General features: G+C 39.4%; 2 protein-coding genes across 2 annotated transcripts; one reads left to right on the plus strand and one right to left on the minus strand.

Annotated features, from left to right (window-relative positions):
• Positions 1–1,331: 1,331 nt before the first annotated feature.
• itih2 (inter-alpha-trypsin inhibitor heavy chain 2) lies at positions 1,332–17,943 on the plus strand. Its single transcript, XM_023278449.3, has 21 exons — positions 1,332–1,572; positions 2,894–2,926; positions 3,203–3,241; positions 4,320–4,492; positions 4,566–4,670; positions 5,716–5,878; positions 5,958–6,065; positions 6,360–6,488; positions 6,600–6,716; positions 6,812–6,980; positions 7,073–7,198; positions 8,949–9,130; positions 9,513–9,698; positions 11,786–11,925; positions 12,170–12,342; positions 13,091–13,246; positions 13,338–13,451; positions 14,604–14,796; positions 14,881–15,053; positions 15,959–16,076; positions 17,547–17,943. Exons 1-21 carry the CDS (start codon positions 1,480–1,482, stop codon positions 17,692–17,694), a joined length of 2,838 nt encoding a protein of 945 aa, XP_023134217.2. The 5' UTR covers positions 1,332–1,479; the 3' UTR covers positions 17,695–17,943.
• Positions 16,768–26,989, minus strand: kin (Kin17 DNA and RNA binding protein). The gene is made up of 12 exons (XM_023278450.3): positions 26,737–26,989; positions 26,554–26,648; positions 26,413–26,456; positions 24,396–24,518; positions 20,351–20,535; positions 20,186–20,234; positions 20,053–20,104; positions 19,856–19,973; positions 19,649–19,768; positions 18,825–18,924; positions 18,627–18,727; positions 16,768–18,144 (listed from the first exon to the last, which is right to left on the minus strand). The coding sequence occupies exons 1-12, from the start codon at positions 26,848–26,850 to the stop codon at positions 18,085–18,087; spliced, it is 1,161 nt and encodes a 386-aa protein (XP_023134218.1). The 5' UTR covers positions 26,851–26,989; the 3' UTR covers positions 16,768–18,084.
• Between the last annotated feature and the right edge of the window lie 68 nt (positions 26,990–27,057).

The following is a 27,057-nucleotide window of genomic DNA, read 5'->3' on the forward strand; positions in this document are numbered from 1 at the left end:
AAAATAAAGAAATAAAAGTATTAGTAACAATAATTTGGAGGTTAATACATTTTATTTTCATAATAATTATTTTTTTCACAGTGGGTGACCATAAAGTCACTGTCTTGAATCAGCAAAAAAAATTAACTTTTTATCAAAAATTATGTAATTAAGAATTTTAAAATGATAAATAATTTTTTCAGTGTTATAGTATAGATTTTACCTGAACTATTAATAGATTCAATTTGAGAAAAGTGACCTGTTCTTTCACAACACTCTACTGTAAAATTACACTATTTTTCTCACATTTAAATCAGCAAAGTCATTATTTTATAATATATAATAAAATCACAGAAAAGAAATTCTTATTTTACATTTTAGCAATTAACAAACTGTAAAACTAAATAATATTCACAACAAAAATGCGTATTTTTACAAATAGCAAGTCGTTGTCATAATGTGTGGTTCTAAAATTAAACATTTTTTCTGCATTTAAGTCAGCTACAGAAATCTTATTTTACATCTTTGTCACCTCTGATAGTTTCATTGGCAGTGGTGGTGAAGACAGCAACTCCCATGAGTCAACGCTGCTTCAAGTCATCATCAAACTACATCTTTTGTTGGTGTTTGGATTGAGAGACCCCTAGTGGCAGACATTACCTGCTGCACCTTTAATATGTTTTCAATTAATTTACAGTGCAGAGGTCGCGGCAGTGTAAAGAGGCTCTTTCACAATAAAATCAAGGTTTGATATGATATGATTTGATTATAAAACTGCAAAGGAGCTGCAGTTTACAAGGAGCCTTGAAGGCAATGAGCCAAAACCTTCCATCAGCTGCCTGAACTGACCTCATCATGACTAAGAAGTATTTGCACATTTCCTCTTCCTTTATAAATATTCTTTTAAACTATGAATGATGTATCCTCATAAGTAGAGGCTTATTTTATGAGTGTATTTTTGCTTAAATGGAATTTAAAAAATGCACTTTAGCTGAATATTCAGTCTCTCTGTGACTCTTTCATTGTTTCGTTTTTGATTTTACATGTTTGCATTTTAATTTATGTTATTGTGTTTAAATTACAGTGTATAAACGTGTAATTTCCCTCTCAAAAAATCAAGCGTAATTTCAAAATTAGGAGCCATTTTTGGCATTAAACTGTGGAAAACAAGACTTAAAAGATCAGCAGTTTGGTTGACTTTGGTGCCATCTTGTGGATAAAGTCCAAAATGATATGCTTTTCTTGTAAACTCAAATGTGTCCTATTTATCTGCCCACTCTGCAGGTCAAGTTTCAAAGTTTCCTTCTGCTCTGTGGGTGACATGAAGCACAACAAATATTGACTGGAGCAGGGAGTCGATCAGTTCAGTGGATTTTAACCTTCAGCTCTGCTCTGTTTCCACCAGGTTCCCTGCAGACGGACCGACTCTCTCCAGAGTGTTGTTTTTTTTATTAATGTGTGTGTGAGGACATGAGTGTGTGAGCTTCAGGCCTGTAAATCATGAGGCATCTGCTGCTGCTTCTGGGGCTCCTGATGCTCCATCAGGGAAGCTGCTTTGAGTTTGTGATAGACGGCGAATGGGAGGACGAGACGGTGAGTGGGAGGGTGAAAAAAACACTTTTTATCTACAGAACAGAGTAAAAATCAAACTGTCTGTGAAGAAAGCTGAAAGCTTCATTTATATTCTGATATATGTGGGTAGATTTTGTTTATTGAGAGTTGTTGGGCTTATTTTGAAGACAAAACTTCACTTTAAATTTAATGTGTGAATTTTATGATTCTCTCATTAATTTTAATACAGAGACACATTAAGAAACAAACTCTGAGAGGCAAATCTTGCAAAAGAATTGAATTTTATATAATTTAAAAGCCTTTGTTGTTTTGTTTTTTCAGTGTAATCTTAACGCTTACCCCAACTTTAGATCTACAAAACGTGCTTTAAAATTCACTGAAGTGTGTCTAGATGTAAAAAATACAAGCAACTATTCCCAGAGGTGTTGCAGAAAAAAGGACAAAATTCATGTTTGTTTTGCATTTTAGTCAAATCCGATTTTCTTCTTATATTGGTACAAAATTTTCTTGTGAAGATGTTAGTGTTTTTTTTTTTTTTAAATGAAATGGAAATGCTTGCTCAGACCTTTGACTGTTAAAATTTGCTTTAAAATTCACTTAAGTTTATCTAAGTGTCAAAAAATCCAAGCAACTACTGACTTATTGCAAAAAAATACAAAATTTACATCTTGTTAATTTTCTTTTTTATTTAAAAGTTGCATCTTTTATTAAGTTAGTACAAAAATTGTCTTGTGTATGTATTTAAATGAAATTTAAATCCTTGCCTTGGCCCTTGGCCTTTAAAACTCACTTAAAATTTTGTCTAAATGTGAAAGAGTACAAGCAACTAATCCATAAATTGTTGCAGAAAACATGGAAAATTCATGTCTTATTTATTTTTGTGTTAAACCTTTTGTGTCTGCAGAAAAACCTTCCTGTGTGGATAGTTTTTTGAAATGAAATTTAAATACTTTTCTATACCTTTGATAGCTTTAAAACTCAATTAAAAATCCAGCAGTTTGTCTAAATGTGAAAAAAATACAAGCAACTATTCATTGATTTGTTGCAGGAAAAAATAAAAATGTATGTCTAAGTTATCTTGTTTTACTTAAAAATTAAAGTTGTCTTTATTGTGTTTGTTAGTTTTTCAGAATAAAATGTAATTCTTGTCTTGATTAGTGGCTCTTATTTTGGAATGCAAAGCAATCTGTGCGTTTTTTGGTGCATTTTTTTCATCTAAATTAGATACAAATCAAAAAAATTTGCAACTTTTTCTTGAATTGTTGGAGAAAATTACAAAAAAATGTGTTATTCACTTCACCATCATATCAGATTTTCATACTAATTCTCTTTCTTTTTCCAGTCGCATATTCAGGATCATCATGAGAGACACAAGGTGAGAATTTCCTCCAAACTACCAGACTTTTATTTCACGTACATACATAACACACAGCTTGAAATGTGGGTCTTGTTGATGTTGTAACTCCTGAAATCATCGATCGGTGGGAAACATCTCACTGATTACACAGAAAAAACTCACAAAGCATCAACAAACAAACCTGATCTGACCCTGATTTAAATCCTGCTTCAAGTTTTAATTAAACAGCAGCACTTTGTGATGAATAATCTGCTCTAAGAGGAGATAAAAAATGTGATGACTGGTTTGTTTCAGAGAGCGATATTGACCAGCGAGGAGCAGGAAGACTTTGAGGTAGGACTCTCTGCTTGTTGTTGGAGCTCTTCTGCACTGTGACACAGTTGAAGCTTATCTGATAATCAATGTTCTGCTGTTTGAAGAGCTTCTCCTGACTGGCAGGTTATTGACTTTAGTCCATGTTGAAGCTGCTCTGCTTCCCCTTTCTGTTTCCACCCAAGAAATCAAATCAGCGGTATCAAGTCAGCTGTATTGTAATGTTGTTTTTATCAGGTTTTACATTTTATTTCAGCTTGTATGTAATCTCAAACTGCAATTGGGGGACTTATTTATGATGAATTGCTTTTAGAAGAATAATGATACAGGAAATTCCAACCTGTGAGTTCACAGGACTGGTTCTTAAGGTTTGTTACCTGTGAAAGCCCAAAAATGTGAATCTGTGTTTTTGAAACTGACATAATTATGCTGCAGTTTCAAGGTGGAAATACTCAGCTATGGTGTGAAGTGCTTATTTCGCTCATAGCATATAAACAGCACCAAATGTTAACTAGGTAGAAAAACTTGATTATCACTGGAGAGGATCTTTAAAAAATGTCAACATAGCCGAAGGGAAAATCAAATTAGGTCAACAAAGGAAACAAAGTCCAAAATAAAATGTCATTCTGTTGAGAAACTTGAGTAATTCTATGAGAAATGAGTTTATAAAGGCAGAAAAGCATCCCAGAAACATACACTATCACTCAAAAGTTTGGGGTCATTTAGAAATGTCCTTATTTTTGAAAGAAAAGCATTTTTTTTCTAACAAAGATAACATTAAATGAATGATAAATCCAGTGTAGACATTGTTAATGTGGTAAATGACTATTCTAGCTGGAAACAGCTGATTTTTAATGGAATATCTCCATAGAGGTACAGAGGAACATTTCCAGCAACCATCACTCCTGTGTTCTAATGCTACATTGTGTTAGCTAATGGTGTTGAAAGGCTAATTGATGATTAGAAAACCCTTGTGCAGTTATGTTAGCACATGGAGAAAAGTGGGAGTTTTCATGGAAAACATGAAATTGTCTGGATGACCCCAAACTTTTGACCGGTAGTGTAGATTCTTCTTGATATTCCTCTGCTTTCTCCTCAGGCCATCCGTGGAGATGACATCACCGTTAAGAGCTACAAGGTGGAGAGTCGCATCACGTCTCGTTTCGCTCACACCACCGTCAGGAGCTCGGTGGTCAACTCGGGCTCCAAAGCTCAGAGCATCGGCTTCAACGTCCAGATCCCCAAACGGGCTTTCATCACCAACTTCACCATGTGAGCCCAGATCCACAGTCTGATTGTTCTACTGCACAGAGCCGCTTTAAATCTTATCTTCTTTGTGATGCAGGAATGTGAACGGGATCACATTCGTGGGCTCGGTGAAGGAGAAGACTGTAGCCAGGAACCTGTACGCTCAGGCCAGAGCCAGAGGAAAGGCAGCCGGCATCATCAGGTATTTATTTAATTATTTATTTGATAAAGATGGTGCACAATAATGAATGTCTATTTAGACAGCAATAGATGTAAATATACCAGATTAATTTACATCCAGAGTCCAAAAAACAGAAAAAACAGAACAGTGAAACATAGGACAGTAGGTCACAATAAAAGCATATTACAAAAAGTACACAAAGAAGTTAAAGGTCAATGGTCACAAGACTGTTTAAGGTGAGTTTTGAAGGTTGGTAATGTGGGACACTCCTTTATGGAGAGTGGAAGACTGTTCCAGATCTTACTGGCTTTCTCTAAATCTGTGTTTTTCTGTGTGGGACCTCACAGCCCCCTCTAAAGGAGGCCCTGGTCCTGAGATGTGCTGTGAGCTCTTCTTTTTAGAAAGTCAGACATACGGGTGGGGCGAGTCCACCTGGTAGATCAGACAAGCACATTTAAAATTTTTAAAATTGTCAAAGCTCAATGAGTTGTACTTCTCTAAGATATTACAAATATGACATGACATTGGTTTTCTATTGAAGACCTTTAACAGTTTTCTATAGAGTGATTCCATGACTTTGCACGTATTTACACCTGTCAGCGACCAGCATGTTCTGCAGTATTTAATGTGTGATAAGATCATGGAATGTAGAAACATTCTAGCAGCACCAAGTGTTATGAAAGGTCTAATCTGTCTAAAGTTGTTCAGGCTGAATTTCACTGTATTAGACATTCTTTTAATGTTGCTCTTGAAACTGCGTGGAATCAAGTGTCACGCCAAGATATTTGAATTCAGAGACAATTTCTAGTTCCTGTCCTCCCAAAAAGACTTTTGAATGTTTGGTGTCTGATGGTAGCTTTGTGAGCATCATACATTGATTGAGATTTAAAAAGCCACTCATTGAACCAGAGCTGAAGTAAATATAGAGGATGCTTCTTGAGTAATTTTGGCACTAGTGAAGATGACAGCATCGTCAGCGTATGTTTGAAATTAGGTCCCGAAGCGGCATCCTGGAGCATCTGTGCAGCTTTAAACTGAATAAAAAAAACGTTTTGCTGCTCCACAGAGCCAACTCCCAGGACATGGAGACCTTCAAAACAGAGGTCCACGTCCCACCAGGCAGCAACATCGAGTTTGAGCTCCACTACCAGGAGATGATGCACAGGAAGCTGGGTTTCTACGAGCACTCGCTGTACCTGCAGCCCGGCAGGCTGGTGCCGCAGTTCCAGGTGAGAATACTCAGATTATTACACTCTTTGAGCATAAATGTGTGATCCAGCAATCATCTTTAACCCCGTCTGTTCTCAGGTGGATGTCTACATCTATGAGCCAAAGGGAATTTCCTCGGTTCAAACTCCAAACACCCTCGGAGTTCAGTTCTCAGATCTGATTAAAGTTACATCCACTAAAGACAAGGTAACACCGGAAACAACCACAAGTATTACCCCAACAAAATGTAATAAATTAGTGATTTTAGTCATAGAAATGTATAAATATATGTGTTCTCATGTTGTTGGGTCCACTTTTAAGTGAAATAGAACCACATCTTGTAAGATAATGTAGAATTTAAATTCATGTGTCACTGAAACTTGGTTCACTGAGTTCAAGATTTGTGGATATTTATGGCAAATTTGGAGATTTAGACACTTTGAAGTCCAAAAAAGTTCAAACTTATCACAGTTACATTTCTTTCTTTCTCTTCATCCTTAGGCTCATGTTGTCTTCAAGCCCAACTTACAGCAGCAGAGAAAGTGTGACAACTGCACAGGAAGCGCTATAGATGGTGTCTTTACTGTCAAATATGACGTGAACAGAGACAGTAACGCTGGAGAACTGCAGGTATCACTCATTAAATCACATAACAACTCTGATTTCTCAACTCCATTACTGAAAACAGCTAAAAAACTGTTTGGAGACAACTGTTGCTGAAGCTCACACTGTTTCCTGCAGGTTTCAGACGGTCACTTTGTCCATTTCTTCGCCCCGTCCAACCTCTCTCCTCTGCCCAAAAACATTGTGTTTGTCATCGACGTCAGCGGCTCCATGTGGGGCGTCAAAATGAAGCAAGTGAGTGACAACCGGAGGGAGTTGTTCTGCACTCATTGATCTGTTAGAAAACACTGCCTCCATGTGGTGCATCTAAGTCCTAACTTCTCTCCCAGACAGTTGAGGCCATGCAGGCGATTCTGGACGACCTGACCATCGACGACAACTTCAGCGTCATCGACTTCAACCACAACGTTCGCTGCTGGAGCGAGGAGCTGGTTCCTGGATCTTCTATTCAGGTCGCAGACGCCAAGAAATACATCCAGAATATCAAACCCAATGGAGGTATGACTGAGTACGATCCTCTAACCAAGCAGGGCTGCTCTGATAACCTGATAAACTTCAAGATGTGTTGATAATGGTGTCACTGATTCCAGGCACCAACATCAACGAGGCCCTGATGAGAGCAGTTCAGATGCTGGTGAAGGCGTCCAACCAGGGGCTCATCGACTCTCGATCCGTCTCCATGATCATCCTGGTGTCTGACGGAGACCCCACCGTTGGTAAGAAAGAAAAATTTCAGCAAAATCACTCAAATTCTGTTTTTCGTCCAAAGATTTTGAGTTTTAATTGTTTAAAGTTGGCAGTTGAATCCCAGAGTGGTTAAAATGTGCGTTGAAGGACCATACATGCAAGTCTATGTCATATTTTAACTATTTTGTAAAGACTGCAGTACATTTTTGCATGTAATTTCCATATCTAATTGTATTAAGTATACATGATATGCAGGGCCAGTTTGCTATGTTAGGGTGCACTTGAAGGAAAAAGTAGGTGAACATCTTCCAGAAGTTTAGAAAAGCATACTAGAGTACTGCATTTTTCTTCAAACCTGCAAAATACAGGTAAGAATTCAGTATTTTGCAGGTTTCAAGCAGGAGGGTGGCATTTCTTCATCTTATATAAACAAAACAAACAAAAACTGTACAGAAGTTAAACTAACATTTAGAGCACTGAATGATCTGGCAGTGCAAGACTATCGATACACCTCATTATCTTTCTGCTATGAGGGAGAAAACACTCTGACTTGTTTGTATTTCGTATAGTGTTGGGGGAAGTTGTTTTAGTTTTACACGTTGGAGCGTGAGCAATGCTGTTAAAATTCACCTAAAAAGCTTGAGATTTTCAGTGTGGTAGGTTGCTAGCCACAAGATCATAGTTGTTGTTTCCCGTAATGAAGGGGATTTTAAAAGTGGTAACACACGGATAATGGAAGGAGAGGGAAAAGGTATGTGAAATGTGCAACCAATAAGTCAGACTAGAACTCCTTTAATCCATGCATGAGTTATAGCAGGTGAAAAAAAATCCATATTAAAAAACGTACTACTTGTGTTATATTTGAGAACTATTTTGAAATTCTGTTCTACTTGGATCAGACTATCTATCAATATTTTTGTTTTTGTGGTACGACTTGTCAAACCCACTCTGTCAGTAATGAAAGTTCAGTGAAAATAACCTTATTTTCATTTTTGTAACCAAGTATTTCATATTATAAAGTATTCTATGTGCTGTGTTTTGTATTATTCTGACATGCAGCTACATGTGGTTCAGTAAATGTCGTTAGTTGACTTCTGCTTTATCAGTTTTCTGTTAATGTGAGCTCAGAGATGGGACTGTTCATGACGATTTACATTTTTCTTCATGTTTCAACACACCCATAATTTAAAGATTATTTGATCTACTTATACAATATTACAGATTCTGAATCAAAGACGTGATGAGAAATAATGTTGAAAATTTCAGGATTTTATCTTTAATAGTTGCGGAGATGTTGTCATTCAAACATAACCTCAAATTTCAGTGTGTGAAAAAGTGCAATTTTTAAAAATGTCTATCTTGGGAAGTATTTGATAAATGAATTTAAACTTTTACAGATATCATTTTAAATATTCATAGTTTATGATGCAAACATTTCCATGAAATCAGAGATGATCTGAGATGGAGTAACTTTGGTGCTTTTATGTACTTTACATGATCAAAGAGACGTTTTTTTGGTGGTCTCTAGTCTGCTAACCCAATCAGAAGTCAGAAATTGTAATAACTAAACAAAAAAAATAAAGAAAATGTCACTTTTGATTGACTGAGCTCCTCTTTGCTCTTAGGAGAAATAGACAAAAACACAGATATGGTCCTTTAAGGCCAATATTTTAGATATTAAAGATGAATAGTTAGTGAATTCAGCTCTTTAGAATATATAATGATTCTAAAATGGATGTTAAAGGACACATCTGACCTGACGTGGTTTCTTCTCTGCAGGAGAGATAAAGCTGAGCACCATCCAGAAGAACGTGAAGCGAGTGATGAGGGAGGAGTTCTCTCTCTTCTCGCTGGGCATCGGCTTCGACGTGGACTACGACTTCCTGGAGCGAATCGCCAACGAGAACAGGGGGATGGCTCAGAGGATCTACGCCAACCACGACGCCGCAGAGCAGCTTCGGGTACGAAAACAGCACATTTTTCTCCTCATTTCACCTCAAACAAGGAAAATCTGATACATTCTTTAATGACAGAAGAATAAACTCCAGCTTTGTGCCTTTTAGTCTTAGTTCTTCTGTTGGACATTCTTAAAAACTGTAATCTTTGCATTTTAATCCTGTTTTAAATAAGCACAGTTTCTAAAGTTAAACTGTCTGACTGTTATTATTTGGCAAGTAAGTGCTCATTATTTCTTTTAGACGTTTTTGCAAATCCAAATCTAGCAATAACTCCTTGAAATGAATCTAAATCCTTCCAAATTCCTAATCAAATGTATTTAGAATTAATGCTGTTAACCCTTGTAGCTCCTGATCATCACACAGAATCTCCTTTCTCTCTCTGCAGACGTTTTACAGCCAGGTTTCCTCTCCCCTGCTGAGGAGAATCACCATCCAGTTCCCAGAGGACTCGGTGTCTGAAGTCACCCAGAACCGCTTCGATAAATACTTCAGCGGCTCGGAGCTGGTGGTTGCTGGAAGAGTTCTGCCGTCAGACACCAACACTCTGACCAGCATCACTACTGCTGCTGCCGTGAGTGAAAAACACAATCATCCACTCATTTAACATGGTGGCATGACATCACTTACTTTAAAGCCCAAAGATCTTGTTCACTAGTTTCCTGTCTGTAATCCCCTGAACTGCAAGCAGTTTCTTGGCAATTTTGTCACATTTTACTCACTGGGGGCTCATTTTTCACTGCAATATAAAGCCCTGCACCTAAAAAAAGACACAAAAGAACCAAAAGACAATTAAAATGTTCAAAATAAAACACACAATGTTCAAAAAGACGCTAAAAATGTGTAAAATAAGACCCAAAAGAACCAAAAAGACACTTCAAATTGATAAATCTGTGGCTTAAATAACAGAGAACTCAAAAATGTTCAACGATCAAAATACACTGTCTAAAATAAGACACAAAAAGAACCAAAAAGAGACTTTAAATGTCCCAAATAAGATTTAAAATTATCTAAAAGACACCAAAAATTTTTAAAAAGACAAAAAAAACCACCAAATTTAATCAAGACACTTAAGTTTTTTAAAAAAGACACACTGATCAAAATACACTCACAATGTCTAAAATAAGACACAAAATAACCAAAATGACACTTAAAATGGTAAAAAAAAAAGAAACAAAAGACAAATTTAATCAAAAAGACACTTTAAAAGTTCAAAACAAGATGCAAAATGACCCCAAGACAAGAGAGAACTCAAAAATTGTCTGCAGTATAACAAAGTAATAAGACCACAAATAATAAAAAATAAAAAACAGAAATGGTTTTGTTTTTTCTTCCAATTTTACAAACTTTGAAAAACCTGAAATCAACTTGTAGAACATCTTCCAAGCTGTGATCAATACTATATAAAAAAAAGTGACTCTACATATAGATATTTTACTGTTTGTTTTCATACTCGTCTCTTATGTGCTCTGTATAAACAGAGTCTGCTGGTTTTAAAAAAAAAAAAATCACATGACAGTTTGTCTCAGCTGAGTCACTAATAGTTGTTTAGTTGCATCAAGCTGAACTGAATCTTTATTTATTTATTTATTTATTTTTTACAGAATTTGATCAGTGTAAACTGTATATTTTTAGTGTATTTCTAAATGATACATGTGGAATAAAGCGACTGTCGAAATATCACAATCTATAAGCTTAGATTTGCTTGTTTTTCCTGATGAAACTGCACTTTACAGTTAATTAGTTAAAAGACCATTTGAAAGTTGTAAAAATCTGATGATTATTTCTGATTTCACAGATAAATGGTGTCATTTTGCTATTTTTTAAAAAAGATATACCGTGCTTTTAAAACCTGCTCGCAGGTTTTGAGGTTCAGGAGGTTTTAATACATTTAATATTTGTTAGTTTTGGCTCTTAAGACCAAAAACTATTATTCAAATGAAGCAATCTTGGATGTTTTGAGAAAAAAAATCAATTACAGTTCTTCACTATATGCAGGCAATAAGTGGAACAATCACAAAAATTCACTTAACTTCAATGTAAGTAGTTTCTTTGCATTTTTTTGGTCACATTTTTATTCACCGCAAAAAAGTCCTGCATCTCTGTGGAAACAGCCAAACTGCTATTAAAATCACCACACAGGGATGAGAGTGAGCAAAAAGGCACTTAAGATGTCCCAAATAAGACACAAAATTATCCAAAAGACACTAAATTGTCCAAAAAAAGACAGAATAAAGACAAATGTAATCAAAAAGACACTTAAAATTTTCAAAATTAGACACACGATGATCAAAATACACCTAAAATGTGCAAAATAAGACACACGATGATCAAAAGACACCTAACATGCAAAATAAGACACTAAAGAACCAAAAAGACACTTTATATGTTAAACTTAAAAGGTTAAAGCTTGGGAACCATCGGTTATAAAAAATTAGTATCATCTATTAGTGACACCTTAGCACGAAGCAAAATCAGTTTCAAATTAAAATGGAGCAAGTAAAACACACTCACACACACTATTTTATCACCATCTTCCATCTTTTATGTCGCTTTGGGAGACCTATCAAATGTCCATCCTCCCAGAGGCGTGCAAACCAAAGGTCACAGGTGAACAAAGATGAGGAAAACGTGTGTTGACAGCAGCGTGTCGTCCTTTAGGCCCGTCTGGACCTCACCTTGGAGACGGATGCTGACACCACGGAGCTGGACATGGAGCTGGCCAAGCAGCAGCACTCCTTCACCGGGTTCGCCAGACAGATGTGGGCTTATCTGACCATCAAACAGCTGATCAGCGAGAGGTGAGAGGCTGCAGACTGAACCTGGTGATGAAAAACTCTCCAGATTTAATACAGGAAACATGTCAGGTGGATAAATTCAGAATACAGTAAAGAAACCAGATCCATAAGTAGAAATAAATGCAAATAAATGTGTTTCAGCATGTCAAAATTGCATACAATAGTCAGAAAACATTCTATTTTTAAAATGAAGAGTGAATCTGTGGTTTTGTCAGTGTGTAACAGTTGCAGTGTGAATCCCCTCCAGGTCTTTGGCTCCGACAGCAGTTAAAAAGAGGAAGATCACCCAGCGGATCATGGCTCTGGCCGTGGAGCATCAGTTCGTCACTCCGCTCACCGCCCTGCTGGTGGAGAGCGAGGACGCCAAGGAGAGGCTGCTGGCCGACTCCCCGAAGGACCCCAAGCAAGGCTGCTGCTCAGGTGCCTGACAGAAAGCAGCACAGTCATATTATAGCGGATCGTTCCATCTCAAAGCATCACATTTCTGCTCCACTGTTTCTGATTAGCCACACTTTTTATAGTGTAAAATACAGATATTCATAAAGAGTCCTGTAAAAAATTTTATCTTGATATATCGAATGCTTTCCACAATACTTTTCTGCTTTGTCAATATTTTTGTTAATGTGTGCTCAAAACTGGAGCTTTTCATGACCATAATTACAGACTATTTGATCTAGTATATGGAAGTATTTCTTTCTGTATTATTGTGACATTTGACAATATAGTTTAAAATATCACTAGTTGATTTCTACAGCATCAATATTGTTGTTAATGTGAGCTCAAAAAATTGAACTTTTAATCATAGTTTCACCTCATATTTCATATTTTAACTAGGTAAATAAATACAGATATGATGAGAAATAACAGTGAAAATGTCAGGCTTTTATCTGTAATAGTTTCTGAGATATTATTGTTCGAACATTAGCAAAAGCATGTCAAATGTCAAAATGGACTGAAAAAGTGGGTCAGTGGATAATTTAAAAAAAAATTAAAATTTTGAAAAATATTTGATATATTAAGCTAAAATTTCAAAGATATTCAAATATACAGAGTTTACGATTCAAAAAAAGTTTCAAGCAAACCAAAGATGGTCGAGCAGAAAGGCCCTGATGATCTGAGATGAAATGAATCTAAATAAATATAATTTTACCGTCTCTCATGGATGCAGGAGGAGGGTTAAGTGGAGGTTCGGCGTCCAGCGGTCTGGCTCCGGTGCGGGTCGTCTACCAGCCTCCACCCTGGGTCCAGATGACAACTCCAGCTCCCCCCAGTCAGGCCAACAAGGGTCCAGAGGACTGGACTCTGCCTCAGCAGGTCAACTTAGGTAACACATTTAGACTTTTTTTTTTTTTTTTCCAGCTGCAGGGTTAACGTGTAAACTCAGTGTTTCACCAGCTTCAGGGTTTCTCTTCTAGTGGATAATGACCCTCACTTCATCGTCCACCTGCCTGGAAGCGACACGGATGTCTGCTTCAACATCGACTCCAAACCTGGTCACATTCTCAACCTGGTGTCCGACAGTGGAGCAGGTACTTTACTCATCGCTGCTACATGGTAAAGCTGTGGTGGGCAGAAATCTGTTCTCCATAGTGAAATTCCTCCTTCAATCTCATTGCACCACATCCTACTATAAATGTGGGTTTTCTTCATACTACTACTTTATCTCACATTCTTGCAGTGAAAAGACATGTTGTTGGTCTTCGTTATAGGCTAGATTTGCTAAAATCTAAAAAAACAGAGCCAGGAAGAGGTGTAGAAGTCTCTCAGACCACTTCAATTGCAATATGCCAGAAGGTTTATTTCGATTTTTGCAAAGTAGTACCAAAAAAGTACTGCCTACCCCAGCTTTAATGGAGACGCATGACACATTATATTATCTATAGATCGTTTATAACCACATCTGGTTACCACTGCAAACAAACTCTGCTCTAAATCATCTGCTGCATCTGTAGGACTCAGGAAAAGACAGTTTTATTGATAAAAAGCAAAATCATAATCACGGTAAGGGCTTTGCTAGCTGTGCAGCATTAGCACAAACAAAGTGAAGGTCCCCAACCTCATCCAAAACCACAGACTGTTTAAACGAAATGTTTAAATCAGCATTGGTAAGGGAGATCAAGCCTTTGCAGTAGCATCTCAAAAACTTTGGAATAGAATGTTCATCCTCCAGGAAAAAAACTCAAATTGTACACATTTTCAGTAAGTTCTAATTGCTCTTTATGGTGTTCATGTTTTAGTATCACAAGTTGTTATCATTTTTTTCTTGTTTTTTAGGATTTTATAATCAAGTATAGCACTTTGGTCAACTCAGGTTATATTAAAACATGCTGTATAAATGAACTTTATTTGCTAAGCTAAGCTATGCTAAGCTAAGACAAGCATCTCTTGGCTGTAGCTTCACATTAACTTGACACATATACGACTGAGGTATCGATCTTCTTGTCTGACTCTGGAAAAAAATGTTACAGGGTGCATTTCCTGAAATTTCTAGCTATTCCTTCAATCAAAAATATTAAGTGTACATATCAGATAAACCTTAGCAAGAAAACATGCTCAACTTCTAATGATATTTATAGAATGTTTCAGATTTGCAGCTTGATGCTTATAGAACAGTAAAATACAGTGTGACGTTAGATTTCAGGTGCTAACCCTCCTTTCTGACCATCTCTCCTGTCCTGAAGGTGTCGTGGTAAACGGACAGTTAATCAGATCTAAGCACAAAAACAAAATCAACACCTACTTCGGCACCATCTCCATCTACTACCAGCCGGAGGGAGTCAGCGTGACGGTCAGCACCGACAGCATCGACATGAGCGACGGCAGAAACAACCACTCCTTCACCTGGGGGGCCACGGCCGATATTTCACAGGACGGGTACCCGAAGCACCTTTAACTCCGTCATCGGCCTTTCTTGTCCTGACGTCAGGCTCAGTTTCTGTTGCCGTGTTTCCGTTTCAGGGTGAGGATCTCCACTGTGAGGAACTCTCAGGTCACCATCACAATAAATAATAACATCCAGGTGATGGTGCTGCTTCACCGCGTGTGGAAGAAACATCCGGTTAATGTGGACTTCCTGGGTGTTTACATCCCCAACAACAACCAGTATTCCCCTCTGGTCCACGGACTCATAGGTACGTTTACCTGAAGGGTGTTACTCTGATGCTGTAAGTCAATCCTCATGCTTTAGACTGCAGAAAAATATGGATGAGTTCTCTCAAAGATTCCCTAAAGAAGGCTGTCATTGTAAATTATCAGGCCTAGAAAAAAACTAGACTTTGGGGAAAAGGGTTGAAGCCTGTAATGAGCTGATAACTTTTGTTTGTTTAGGCTTTAATATCTGATGACTTTCAGAAATGCAAACAAAACACATATTAGATAAAGTGAAAATATCTATTGAGATTAGAACTAATGTTCAAAAAAGTACAGATTTTGATGTAAAGACTTGAAAACTTTGGGAAAATGTTGCTGTAGCTTAATTTATTTGGAGCCAGCATCTAGTGGCCGGTATCAGTACTGCACCATAAATCTCTTTAACTTAGATCATCAGCATCTAGTGGCCAGTATCAGTACTGCACCATAAATCACTTTAACTTAGATCGTCAGGGGCCTCCTGCTCTACCACCTCTCATTTGTTTGAAACTTTTCTATCAAAAACTACGGATATTTAAATATATATTTGAGAAATTTTAGACTGATTTATCAAGTACTTTCTGACATAATTGGAGATCATTTCATTTTTAGTTATATCTGACACTCAAGTTTATTGTTTAATGAACGTTTAAGAGCTTCCAGGTAAAAGTTCTTACGTCATTACATTTAAATTAAATCGTAAGGAATGTCTTCTTAATTGTTGATTTGACTGGAATTTAGTTCTCTAGAGACTATTTTATTCTTGCACTGGTAGGAAAGCCTCTACAACAGGTTTAAAATCAATACACATATAGATTAAAATAGATTAACCCCAACAATTCTACATTGTTTACCTCTGTACAATGGTTTATTTAATGTGTTTAAGTTAAAAAATGTGACTTCACAGGGCAGTTTTCCAGAGAACCTTTTCCTGAGGTGAGTGTGTACGACATCCATGAAGGACCCGACCCTCTGAAGAAGGAGGCCACCATGGAGGTGAAGGGCAACAAGCTGCTGGTCACCAGGTAAAGTTTACCCTTGTTTACATACACCTGTAAAGACCTTGCATATCATGGCCGTCTTGAGTTTCCAATGACGCCTATAACTCTGAATGTTCTATGATGGACTCATTGAAACACATGAATCTTTGTCACAATCCTCGTTTTGGGTCTTTTATAGATTTATTAAAGGTCCTCTGGAAAAATTACAAAACCTGCTGGATCAAAAATATACATACAGCAACTTGAATTATCAGTTTTGGTAATTTAGAAAGCTGTGCTAATCACTTTTCTTAGTGACCTCTTACCTTCTACTGAGTGATTATGGTTGACTACAGCTGATGACTCCTCTGACCCAATTAAATAGGACCCCACTGATACAGTCATCAGACTGAAATAACTTCAATGCTGATCACATGGACAAAGAAATGGTCTTCTGGAGGAAAGCTCTGTGGTCAGATGAAACAAAAAGTGAGCTATTTGGTCAGAATGTCCAGCAGTATGTTTGAAGGAGAGAAGGTGAGGCTTTTAAACTCAAGAACACCAAACCAACTATCAAGCATGGTGGTGGCAGTATTATGCTCTGTGTAACTGATGCTGTACAATAAAGGAGGAGGTTGACCTCCACGAGCTTCATGAAGACCTAAAATTATCAGCCAGAAAGTTGGATTTTGGACATAGTTGGATGTTTTAAAAAGACAATGAACCCAAACACACATTAAAAATGGTAAAGAAATGGTTTAATAAGGCTAGAAGTTATAGACAGGTTTCCCCAAAGTCCTGACTTAAGCCCATCAAGAACCTGTGGACTGATGAAGAAACAAGTCTGAGTCAGAAAGACAAGAGATTTAGCTGAACTGAACCAGTTCTGTCAAGAGGTATGGTCAAAGATACAACCAGAAGCACCTAGTTGAGGTGAAAATGTTGAAAATATTAGCATTGCTGTATGTATATTTTTGACCCAACAGATTTTTTGATAGTTTCATAAGATCTGTAATAAATTATTGAAAAAGCAAAAATGCATGTTTGTTCTTTGTGACAAAGATGCATGGGAAAAGGGAAATTTAAGGCTACCATGATATACACTACCGTTCAAAAGTTTGGGGTCACTTAGAAATGTCCTTATTGTTGAAGAAAAGCAGACAACATTAAATGAATCAGAAATAGTATAGACATTGTTAATGTGGTAAATGACTATTGTAGCTAGAAACAGCTGATTTTTACAGAGGAACATTTCCAGCAACCATCACTCCTATGTTCTAATGCTACATTGTGTTAGTTAATGGTGTTGAAAGGCTCATTGATGATTAGAAAACCCTTGTGCAGTTATGTTAGCACATGGAGAAAAGTGGGAGTTTTCATGGAAAACATGGAATTGTCTGGATGACCTCAAACTTTTGAATGGTAGTGTACATGGTCTTTACAAGTGGATGTAAACTTTCAATCATGGCTGTACAGCCACATTGTAGACTAATAAACTTCATGTTTGTGTATCAGGGGCTGGCAGAAGGACTACAGAAGCGATACAAGACGTGGCTCCAGCGTCTACTGCTGGTTCATTCATAACAGTGGGAAGGGCTTAATCGATGGCCACTACACCGACTACATCGTCCCAGATCTAAACAGCTTCCTCCAGATGCCCTGAGCAGCTGCTATCATTACTATCAGCAATGTTACATAGAAAACTACAACCGTTCAAAAGGTGCCAGATGAGAAAAGAGGAAAAGAACGTGTAACTTTTTTGTCACAAGTGTAACTACATTTCTTAATCATTTTCTTATAGAAACAATTTTCTACATTAGTTCCTTTTATCAGATTTATTTGGACAAAATTTACATCTGCAATGTTGAGATCGACTTGAATATTAATACAAAATAAAAGGAAACAAACCAAACATATTGCTCCAAGTCTCCTTAAACAGGTGCATTGTGGGATATGAGTATGTACAGGTGAGTCTTGGGGAATTAACTCTGACACAGTAGAGTCTCTCAGCAAAAAAAAGCTACCTGAGGTTTTAACCTGGAAGTCTGTTTGTTCAGGCCAGTTTGGAGAAATCCTCGTAGGCGACGTCCACTCTCTTCCCCTTCTGCTGACCCTGAGAAAGAAGTAAGTGGCATTTTACTTCTAGAGCACATTTAAAAACATGTGCTGCACAAGTTAGAAATACAGAACATTTAATAACATACAGAGTACATAAAAATAAAATACATTATGTTTATAGTAAGTTTAAAATACATTATATTTATAATAAGTTTAAATAACACAAGGACCACCTTTCATGAGGTGGTCCTTGTGTTATTTCTGACCTTCCCTGGAAATTTCATCTAAATCCTTTGGTCCAGTTTTGAATAATATTGCACACAGACAGAATAACAGACGGACAGACAAACATACGCCGATTGTCACACTACTCCGCCACGTTCCTTGGCAGAGTAATGGGCTTACATAATAGTCATCCATTTGTTTTCTGTGTCCACAGTAGAGCATTTCTTTATACAGACACTAAAACATTGACTAACACGACATTCAACTGTTTTAGATGAAAAACAGTCATAAGTGTAAAAAACAACAGCTTACTGAGTCGAGTGTGAGTGTAGCGCTGAAGTTCTTCTCATCGATCCCCTCCAGCAGAGCCTCCGTGTCTCTGTACTGATCGTTCAGGATCAAAACACGTTTACCTGCAGGAAGTTTCACAATCATTTTCATATTACTGCTCCTAATAATGTGTAGAAGGCTTTAGTGGGGTGTACGGGTTGAAGGGTTTGGGTTGTTTACCTGGTGCAGGTATCACCGTCTCCAAGTGATTCTGGTCCAGTTTCAGTTTGTCTCCGGAGTCGATCATTCTCACCACAGCGCCGTATTTGTCTCGCACCTCCTACAGCAAAATAGAATAATGATAATAACTTTATTTAAAAATAATACAACTCATACATATAGAAAATGCAGAATAAAGTGTTTTATATCAATTAAAAAAAAGAGAATTAAGTCAAAATGATGATAAAATGTATGCCAATAAAAGACAAAAGTCCATAGTAAAGCTAATAAACAGGTCTAGTAGTAAATAAATGACATGAAACTACATAAAAATTACATAAGCATGGACCTAAAAAGATACGTTATGAGGTTTGGTTTAAAGCTGTGTACTGAAATGGATGCTCCACTGGAAGGTTATTCCAAAAATGAGGACTGATGACACATAATGCAGCATCACAGTAGCTCTTAATTATAGCCTAGAAAACATTAAAGACACCAGAGTTAGAAGATCTTATGGATGTAAGAGGGGAATATCGAACGACATGTCAGATAAATAGTAAGGAGCTAGTCGTCCATTACAAGATTTAAGATTAAAACAAACATCTTAAAATCAACAGGGGGCAAATGAAGAGGCTTTAAAACCAAGATAAGGTAAGTTAATTCTAAGTTGAGTCAGGTTAAGTTTATTAATCTTGAAATTCTGGAGCTAGAATTTACTCAGAATAAAACATAAAAAATCTTATAATAATATATACTAATAAATCTATAATAATGTGCTCTCTGGGTTTAGTTTTGGTGGGAAGATGTGCAGTTAGCGACCCAAAGTAAAAACAAAGCATCGTTACCATGACGACGGCCTTCTTCTTGTGGTATTTCTCTCCCAGTTTCTTGGTGACGACTTTGACTATGATGTTGGGCTGCAGCCAGTAATCAGTTCTAACCGACTTCTTCTTCTTCTCCTCCATCTAAATGAAAAAAGGCATCAAACTTCCGATCAGAACATCCAGCAGCAGCAGCTTCTAACTAAACACAAACACATCCAGAATCACCACCTCGATGATCTCCTCCAGAGCAGATTTCTTCTTCTTCTCCCCTCTGGTGTCGGAGGATGTGTCTTTTCTTTTCACTGAGGTTGAAGCTGCTTTCAGAGCGCTGGCACCGAGAGCTGAACTGTAAAGAGACACAAAAACTCAGTTAGAGACACAAAGTTTAGATTAGATAATATAAAACCTGCTCTGAGACTCTGTACCTTGATCTGGACGGACCAGCGACAGAGGAAGAGGCTCCCAGGTTGAAAGCAACTGTAAGGGGAAACCATAAAGAGGTGATTGGAAGGTAAAGTTTCTTGCAAATCTATTGCTCACAATAGAAAAAACCCAAACCTTTCTCTTCTTCACTCTCACGTTTGAGCTCTGTGAAAACCGGAGTTTCCTGCAGGATACAATAGAGGAAAAAAGCATGACTTTTATTGCAAAAACAAACATCTTCAGGTGTATTTAGATAACCGAGAGCACTAATAGGTTGAAGTCTGTCCCTCCAGAACTCACTTCAGTCTCCTTTCCATCGCGGCCCCGTCGGACCTGCTCCTCGATGAACTTGGCGGTCCGCTCCTCATCGTCCAGATCCTGCTTCTTCTTCCTGGCCTGCTCCTCCTGGCGCCGGATGGTCTCCGGGTCGCGGTCGATGTACTGGATGTACCAGCCTTTAGGGGTCTCGTCAACTTTGCACAAACCTGCAAGTGATATTCAACACATTAGTGCAAATATTTTATACAGTTGTGTCTGGTTTCTGCACTCATGCATCCAAAAATATGTGATCCGACACACAGCGTCAAGGAAATTTTCATAACCTCGCTCAATACGCTTCCTGGAAGAACCTTTAACAGCTCGATTCAGAGAAAAAGTTTTTGGAAGAACCTCTAATAACTCAAAAATGGAGTTATGTGCCTAACTTACATGTGACTCTTCTTTTGCACATAATGAATCGATCATGTGTCGCCTACTACAGTCAGAGGAAGAGGTTGTTGTCAGAATCAGAATCAGAATCAGAATGAGTTTTATTGCCATTGTTCATGAGGTTCACAAACGAGGAATTTGACTCGGTGCAATGCTGCTACATTAAACATTTAACAAATAGTAGAGATAAAAATAAAGATAAAAATAAAGATAAAGATAAAGTAAATACTATAATAAAAGCTAACATCTACTATAATAAAAACTAACAACTAAGTACACTGTACAACAAAAAAGTGACTAAGTGAATAAAGTGACCAGTAGCAGCAGGTGGTGGGGGCCACCACGTAGTGCAAATATTGTAGTGCAAAAAACAGTGGTAATTGTTGATGAGTCGGTGCTGAGCTGCTGAACATAGGCACGTGTGTGTGACGTAGAGTCATCTAGTGTTCATCAGTCTGATGGCAGAGGGGAAGAAGCTGTTCATGTAGCGGGAGGTTCTGGTCCGGATGGACCTTAGTCTCCTGCCTGAGGGGAGGGGGGTGAACAGTCTGTGTCCAGGGTGAGAGGGGTCGGCAATGATCCGACCTGCACGCCTCCGGGTCCTCGAGACGTACAGATCCTGCATAGATGGAAGTCTGCAGCCGATCACCTTCTCAGCAGTGCGCACAATGCGCTGCAGTCTGAATCTGTCCCTGATGGTGGCTCCAGCGTACCACACAGTGATGGAGGAGGTGAGGATGGACTCGATGATGGCCGTGTAGAACTGCACCAACATCTTGGTGGGCAGCTTGAGTTTCCTCAGCTGCCGCAGGAAGAACATCCTCTGCTGGGCCTTCTTGAGGAGGGAACTGATGGTCAGCTCCCACTTGAGGTCCCGGGTGATGGTGGTGCCCAGGAAGCGGAAGGAGTCCACGGTGGAGATGGGAGAGTCAGTGAGGGTGAGGGGGGGTGGTGGGGCTGTGACTTTCCTAAAGTCCACGATCATCTCCACTGTCTTCTGGGCGTTCAGGTCCAGGTTGTTGTGGCTGCACCAGGACACCAGCCGGGCCACCTCCCTCCTGTAGAAGGACTCATCACCGTCTGAGATGAGCCCGATGAGGGTGGTGTCATCTGCGAACTTCAGCAGCTTCACAGACTGGTGGCTGGAGGTGCAGCAGTTGGTGTACAGGGAGAAGAGCAGGGGGGAAAGTACACAGCCCTGGGGGGAACCGATGCTGATGCTCACCGAGTCCGAGACAGTCTTCCCCAGCCGCACGTGTTGCCTACGGTCCGTCAGGAAGTCGATGATCCACCTGCAGAGGGAGTCGGGCACGTTGAGCTGGGACAGCTTGTCCTGGAGCAGAGCAGGGCGGATGGTGTTGAAAGCAGAGCTGAAGTCCACAAACAGGATCCTGGCGTAGGTTCCTGGGGAGTCCAGGTGCTGCAGGATGGAGTGGAGGGCCAGGTTGACTGCGTCGTCCACAGACCTGTTGGCTCTGTAGGCGAACTGCAGTGGGTCCAGGAGAGGGGTGGTGATGGTCTTGAGGTGGGACAGGACCAGGCGCTCAAAGGACTTCATGACTACAGAGGTGAGCGCCACAGGTCTGTAGTCGTTGAGTCCTGTGATCCGTGGCTTCTTGGGGACGGGGACAATGGTAGAAGATTTGAAGCAGGCCGGCACGTGGCATGACGCCAGAGAGGTGTTAAAAATGTCCGTGAAGACAGGAGCCAGCTCCTCCGCGCAGTGTCTCAGAGTGGAGGGAGAAACACCATCAGGACCTGGGGCCTTGCGCGGGTTCAGTCTGCTGAATTGTCTGTGCACATCCTGCTTACAGAGGGAAAAGGCATGGGGGGATGGGGGGGGGGGGTCTGCCTTTGATAAAGTGACAGTGGCAGCAGTGGAGGTGCTGGGGGGAGGGGAGGTGCTGGGCACAGCTGACGAGGTGTCAAAGCGGGCGTAGTGCTGGGACAGTTTCTGACAAAGGGCTTTGTCGTCCTGTCCTTTAGGAGCCTGAGGCCGGTAGTTGGTGATCTGCCTCAGTCCTCTCCACACAGAAGCAGAGTCATTAGCAGTGAACTGCTGCTGGAGTCTCTCTGAATACACAGTCTTAGCTCTCCTCAGCTCCCTGCTAAAACGGTATTTAGCCTCCTTGTAGCAGTCTCTGTCTCCGCTCCTGAACGCTGCTTCTTTCTCCTTCCTAATCTGTCTGAGTCTGGGTGTGAACCACGGCTTGTCATTGGCATAACTCACCCTGGTGCGCGTTGTCAGAATGCGCTCCTCACAAAAGTGGATGTATGAGGTCACAGTGTCCGTGTACTCGTCCAGATTGACTGTGGCTCCTTTAAACACGTCCCAGTCAGTTGTCTCCAAGCATGTGCGCAGCTCCTCCACAGCCTCACCAGTCCACTTCTTTGCTTTGCTCACAACAGGCTTTGTGAGCTTCAGTCTCTGTGTGTAAGTGGGGATGAGGTGGACCATCACGTGGTCTGACAGTCCCAGTGCAGCGCGGGGAATCGCGCGAAAAGCGTCCTTCACTGTAGTGTAACAGTGATCCAGCGTGTTCTCCTCTCTGGTGGGGCATTTAATAAACTGTTTATACTTGGGTAGTTCGTGGCTCAGGTTCGCCTGGTTAAAGTCGCCAAGTACAATAACCAGGGAGTCCGGAAGGGCCCCCTCCACTTGTTGAATCTGATCCGCCAGAGCGCGTTGAGCCTCACGCACGTCTGCCTGTGGCGGGATGTAAACTGCGGCCAGAACAAAGGAGGAAAACTCTCGTGGGGAGTAAAAGGGCTTGCAGTGAATGAAGAGATATTCCAGAGCAGGAGAACAGTGTTTTGAGATCACAGTCACATCCGTGCACCAGCTGTTGTTGATGTAGAAGCACACTCCTCCACCTTTGCTTTTCCCCGAGAGCGCATCGCGGTCGCCTCGCAGCAGCTGAAACCCCTCGAGTTGGAGCGCGCTGTCCGGTGTGCTCCCGTTGAACCACGTCTCCGTGAAGCACAGGACACACGAGGAGGAGAAGTCTTTGTTCTTCATCAGCAAAAGCAGCTCGTCCACCTTATTGCAGAGTGAGTTGGCGTTGGTCAGGAAGATCCCAGGTAAAGCCGTGCGCGAGCCTCTCCGCCGAAGTCGTGCAAGCACACCCGCTCTCTTCCCTCTCCTTCGTCTTCTCACTCTTTTGACTAAAAAGTGAACCAAATCGGCAGCGGAAGCTAAAAAAACTGGAAGTAGGTCCGTGGGGGTGATAGTCCTGATGTTCAGTAGCTCCTCGCGAGTGTAAGGGCAGGCGGACACACAATTTACGCACAAAAACAGACAAAACAAGGCGCAGCGAAACACCAAGGCGGCCGCTCGGGGCGCCATCTTGTTGCACAAGTGTTGTAATGGAAAGCTATTAAAAACTTAAAAATGCATTACAGTAGTATTACAACAGCTACTGCAAACGATTCAAGACAGGAATGGTGGTAGAAAACTGCTAATCGTCCAGGTTAATATACTGATTTTACCTCCCAGTGAGCTCTCAATGCAGCTGCTTATTTCTAACATGACAGCTGCACAGTGGAGCTTTCAACTTCTTTCTTTTAAACATGATAGTCTATTATAAACTATTGTTCATGATATGTGACACTGTAAAGTGTTTTTCCGTCAGCTTACCCTCTCTGCCGAGCCATTTGGTGAAGTCGGTGAGCGTCTCCCACTGTGTGGAGTTCATATGGACGTGCTCGCGGTGGCTGATGTACTCGTTGTACACGATGTTGTTGTGCACTCGCTTGGTCCCTGTGGAAGAGAAAAATAAGTCAATAAATGCACATTTAGTGGAGAATAAATGCTGAAAGTGTTCTCTGCAACTAAAGAGATGGAAAATATAAGTAAACAAAGACATTTTAGTGAAGTTTTGTGTCGGAATTTGTGCTATTCCATGTTTATTTTTACTTCTAATGTACAGTTTATTGGTTATCGGTCTCCTTGATTACTAATTACTGATAATAAGCTCAGACTAGATAAACCAGGCCTTCACAGAATTGATCACAGATCGATACACAATGCATGCTGGCTCAGTTTCTGTTTGACTTCATGCAAATGTAAGCAACAATAACATCGTCAGATTGAGGCAGGTGCAGTTTTTAGAGGCAGATGCTGCAGTTGATCTCCAGTAACTGCACAACCTCAAGGCATGATGGGAATTACTTGCTTGTCAAACAGACAATCGGTTTAGATGTCGATTAAAAAAATATGGTATTTGATAGAAGCTTTGATTTTATTGTGTGTCACTCTGCGTCAATTCAGACAGAATTCAGGATGTGTGTTACGGTGGAAGTTGTATTTTTGGAGACACTGAAGACTTAAGAGACATTTTTTGAGTGAGAAAATGTAAAAAAAACCCCAAAAAACAAGAAATTTTAAAATTCAGCTTAAATATTTTTTAGAGTTTAGTTTTGGTTCGTAAATTACAAATAAGTAGACTTTGAACAATATCTGGGACTGTCTAATCTTTAAAGGCTTATTCTGGGATGAGTCAGAGAGACTAAACAACATGTAGATCTACTTTAATGTATATTAACATCAGACTGACTTCATTCTTTAAGTTTTTAGCAACACAGAAACTGCTGGTTAGGAACCTGAGGATTCAGTTAAATGAAATGTACAGATGTTTCAACCCTGAAAGCCTAAACATCTGACAGATGAGTAATAAAAGCTGTTTGTGCGTATTTCTTTCTACTGTATTTGAATACTTTTTAATGTTTTCAGTTTATGTGTGTAGTTTGAGAGAGACAGACCTTGGTAGCTGATTTATATACACAAGCTGAACGGGCTGTTGTGCCACAATTAAATCTATTAACTTACAAGCATTACATCAGTAGTATACAAGCTGATTGATGGATTCGATAACATTTTTAAAAAGTCTTTTTCAGGGTTTCTGCGGAAATCGGCCAGTCAAATTTAATGGTTTTTAATGCCATTTTAATGCTATACTGTAAAAATTTTAATGCCTTGACCGTGAACTCAACAAATTACATGGTTTTGTTTTTTGTAAAAGATGATTTTTATATGAAAACTGTCCCCTCATTTCACTATTTCTGAATCCAGAAACCACCCCTGACCTCCAAAAGGCTGCAGTCATTCTCTGAAATCCACGTTTTCCAGCCATTTTTGAAGGAATTTGCATTTCCCCATTTCCCAGCTCTCCTCCTCCTGGTCCAGCCTGCCGGCCACTTTAAAAACAAGCAGTTTTTGGCAACTGTACCCAACCGGCCAGGACAATTATCACAATGCTTCAGAATGTTTACGCAGATGCACATATCTGACGAATCGCAGTCTATAACTATATATTATTATTATCAAATATTTACTTGAAAACCGCAGAAAGAATTTTTAATGCCTTTGAGAACCAAATTTAATGATTTTAATGCCATTTAAGGCCTTAATTTTCGCTAAATCAATTTAATGACTATTAATGCTTTTTAATGCCCTGCAGAAACCCTGTTTTTTTTTTTTTTAAATTAACACTCAACCTGCTCTAGTCTGCTTTTCTGGCACAGTTCATCTCGAATAGCTCTTTATTAAGTTTTCTATTAATCAAATCTATGTTAACTGTACTTTTGGAATGGTGTTATTCTACATTTTGACAACAAGGTTTTCATTTTTTTTATACAAATCAATCATTTCTCACCAAATCGTCGACTGAGCAGCTCCAGAAAGTCGCTTTTGAACTCACTGCGAGAAAGGAAACGGGAGTGAACTCCGTTATTTAAAGAGAACACCATTAACGTGTTTTTGTTTAGATTACAGCTGATCACAGACTGGGACTCACTCAGAGAAGTAGTCCATGAACTTGGTAGGATTCTCGGAGGCCAGCAGCAGCTGCCTCTGGTGGGACTCGGACATGCAGTGACACTTGAAGCCATTCTGACAACAAACAGCAAACACACGTAAGTTTAAAACGCCATCAGCGACAATAAACACTCTAAAAAGGCCGATTTGAGTCTCATCTCACCTCATCTCGACACTGTTTCTGACACATCTGACAATACCACCTCAACTTCTGCAGACCTTTGGATTTTATCCGGTTGCTTATCGCTTTGGGAGAAAGAAAATCTGCTTTCCCCATTTTGAGAAACTAAAAAAAAATAAAAATATTCGATTTGAAGCAAAAACTAACACAACACTGGTTGATTCTGTTCTCGATTATCGGCTAAAACGCGATCAGCCGCTACCAAGGTAAACAGTTTCCGCGTGTCTGGCGTCATTTTCTCGCGCATGAGCTAAAATCTCGCGATTTGTGGTGCTGAGTTCAGGAGCTCCTCTTAAGGTTCGT

The sequence above is a fragment of the Amphiprion ocellaris genome, chromosome 21 (genome assembly GCF_022539595.1).
Source record: "Amphiprion ocellaris isolate individual 3 ecotype Okinawa chromosome 21, ASM2253959v1, whole genome shotgun sequence".
NCBI lineage: Eukaryota > Metazoa > Chordata > Actinopteri > Pomacentridae > Amphiprion > Amphiprion ocellaris.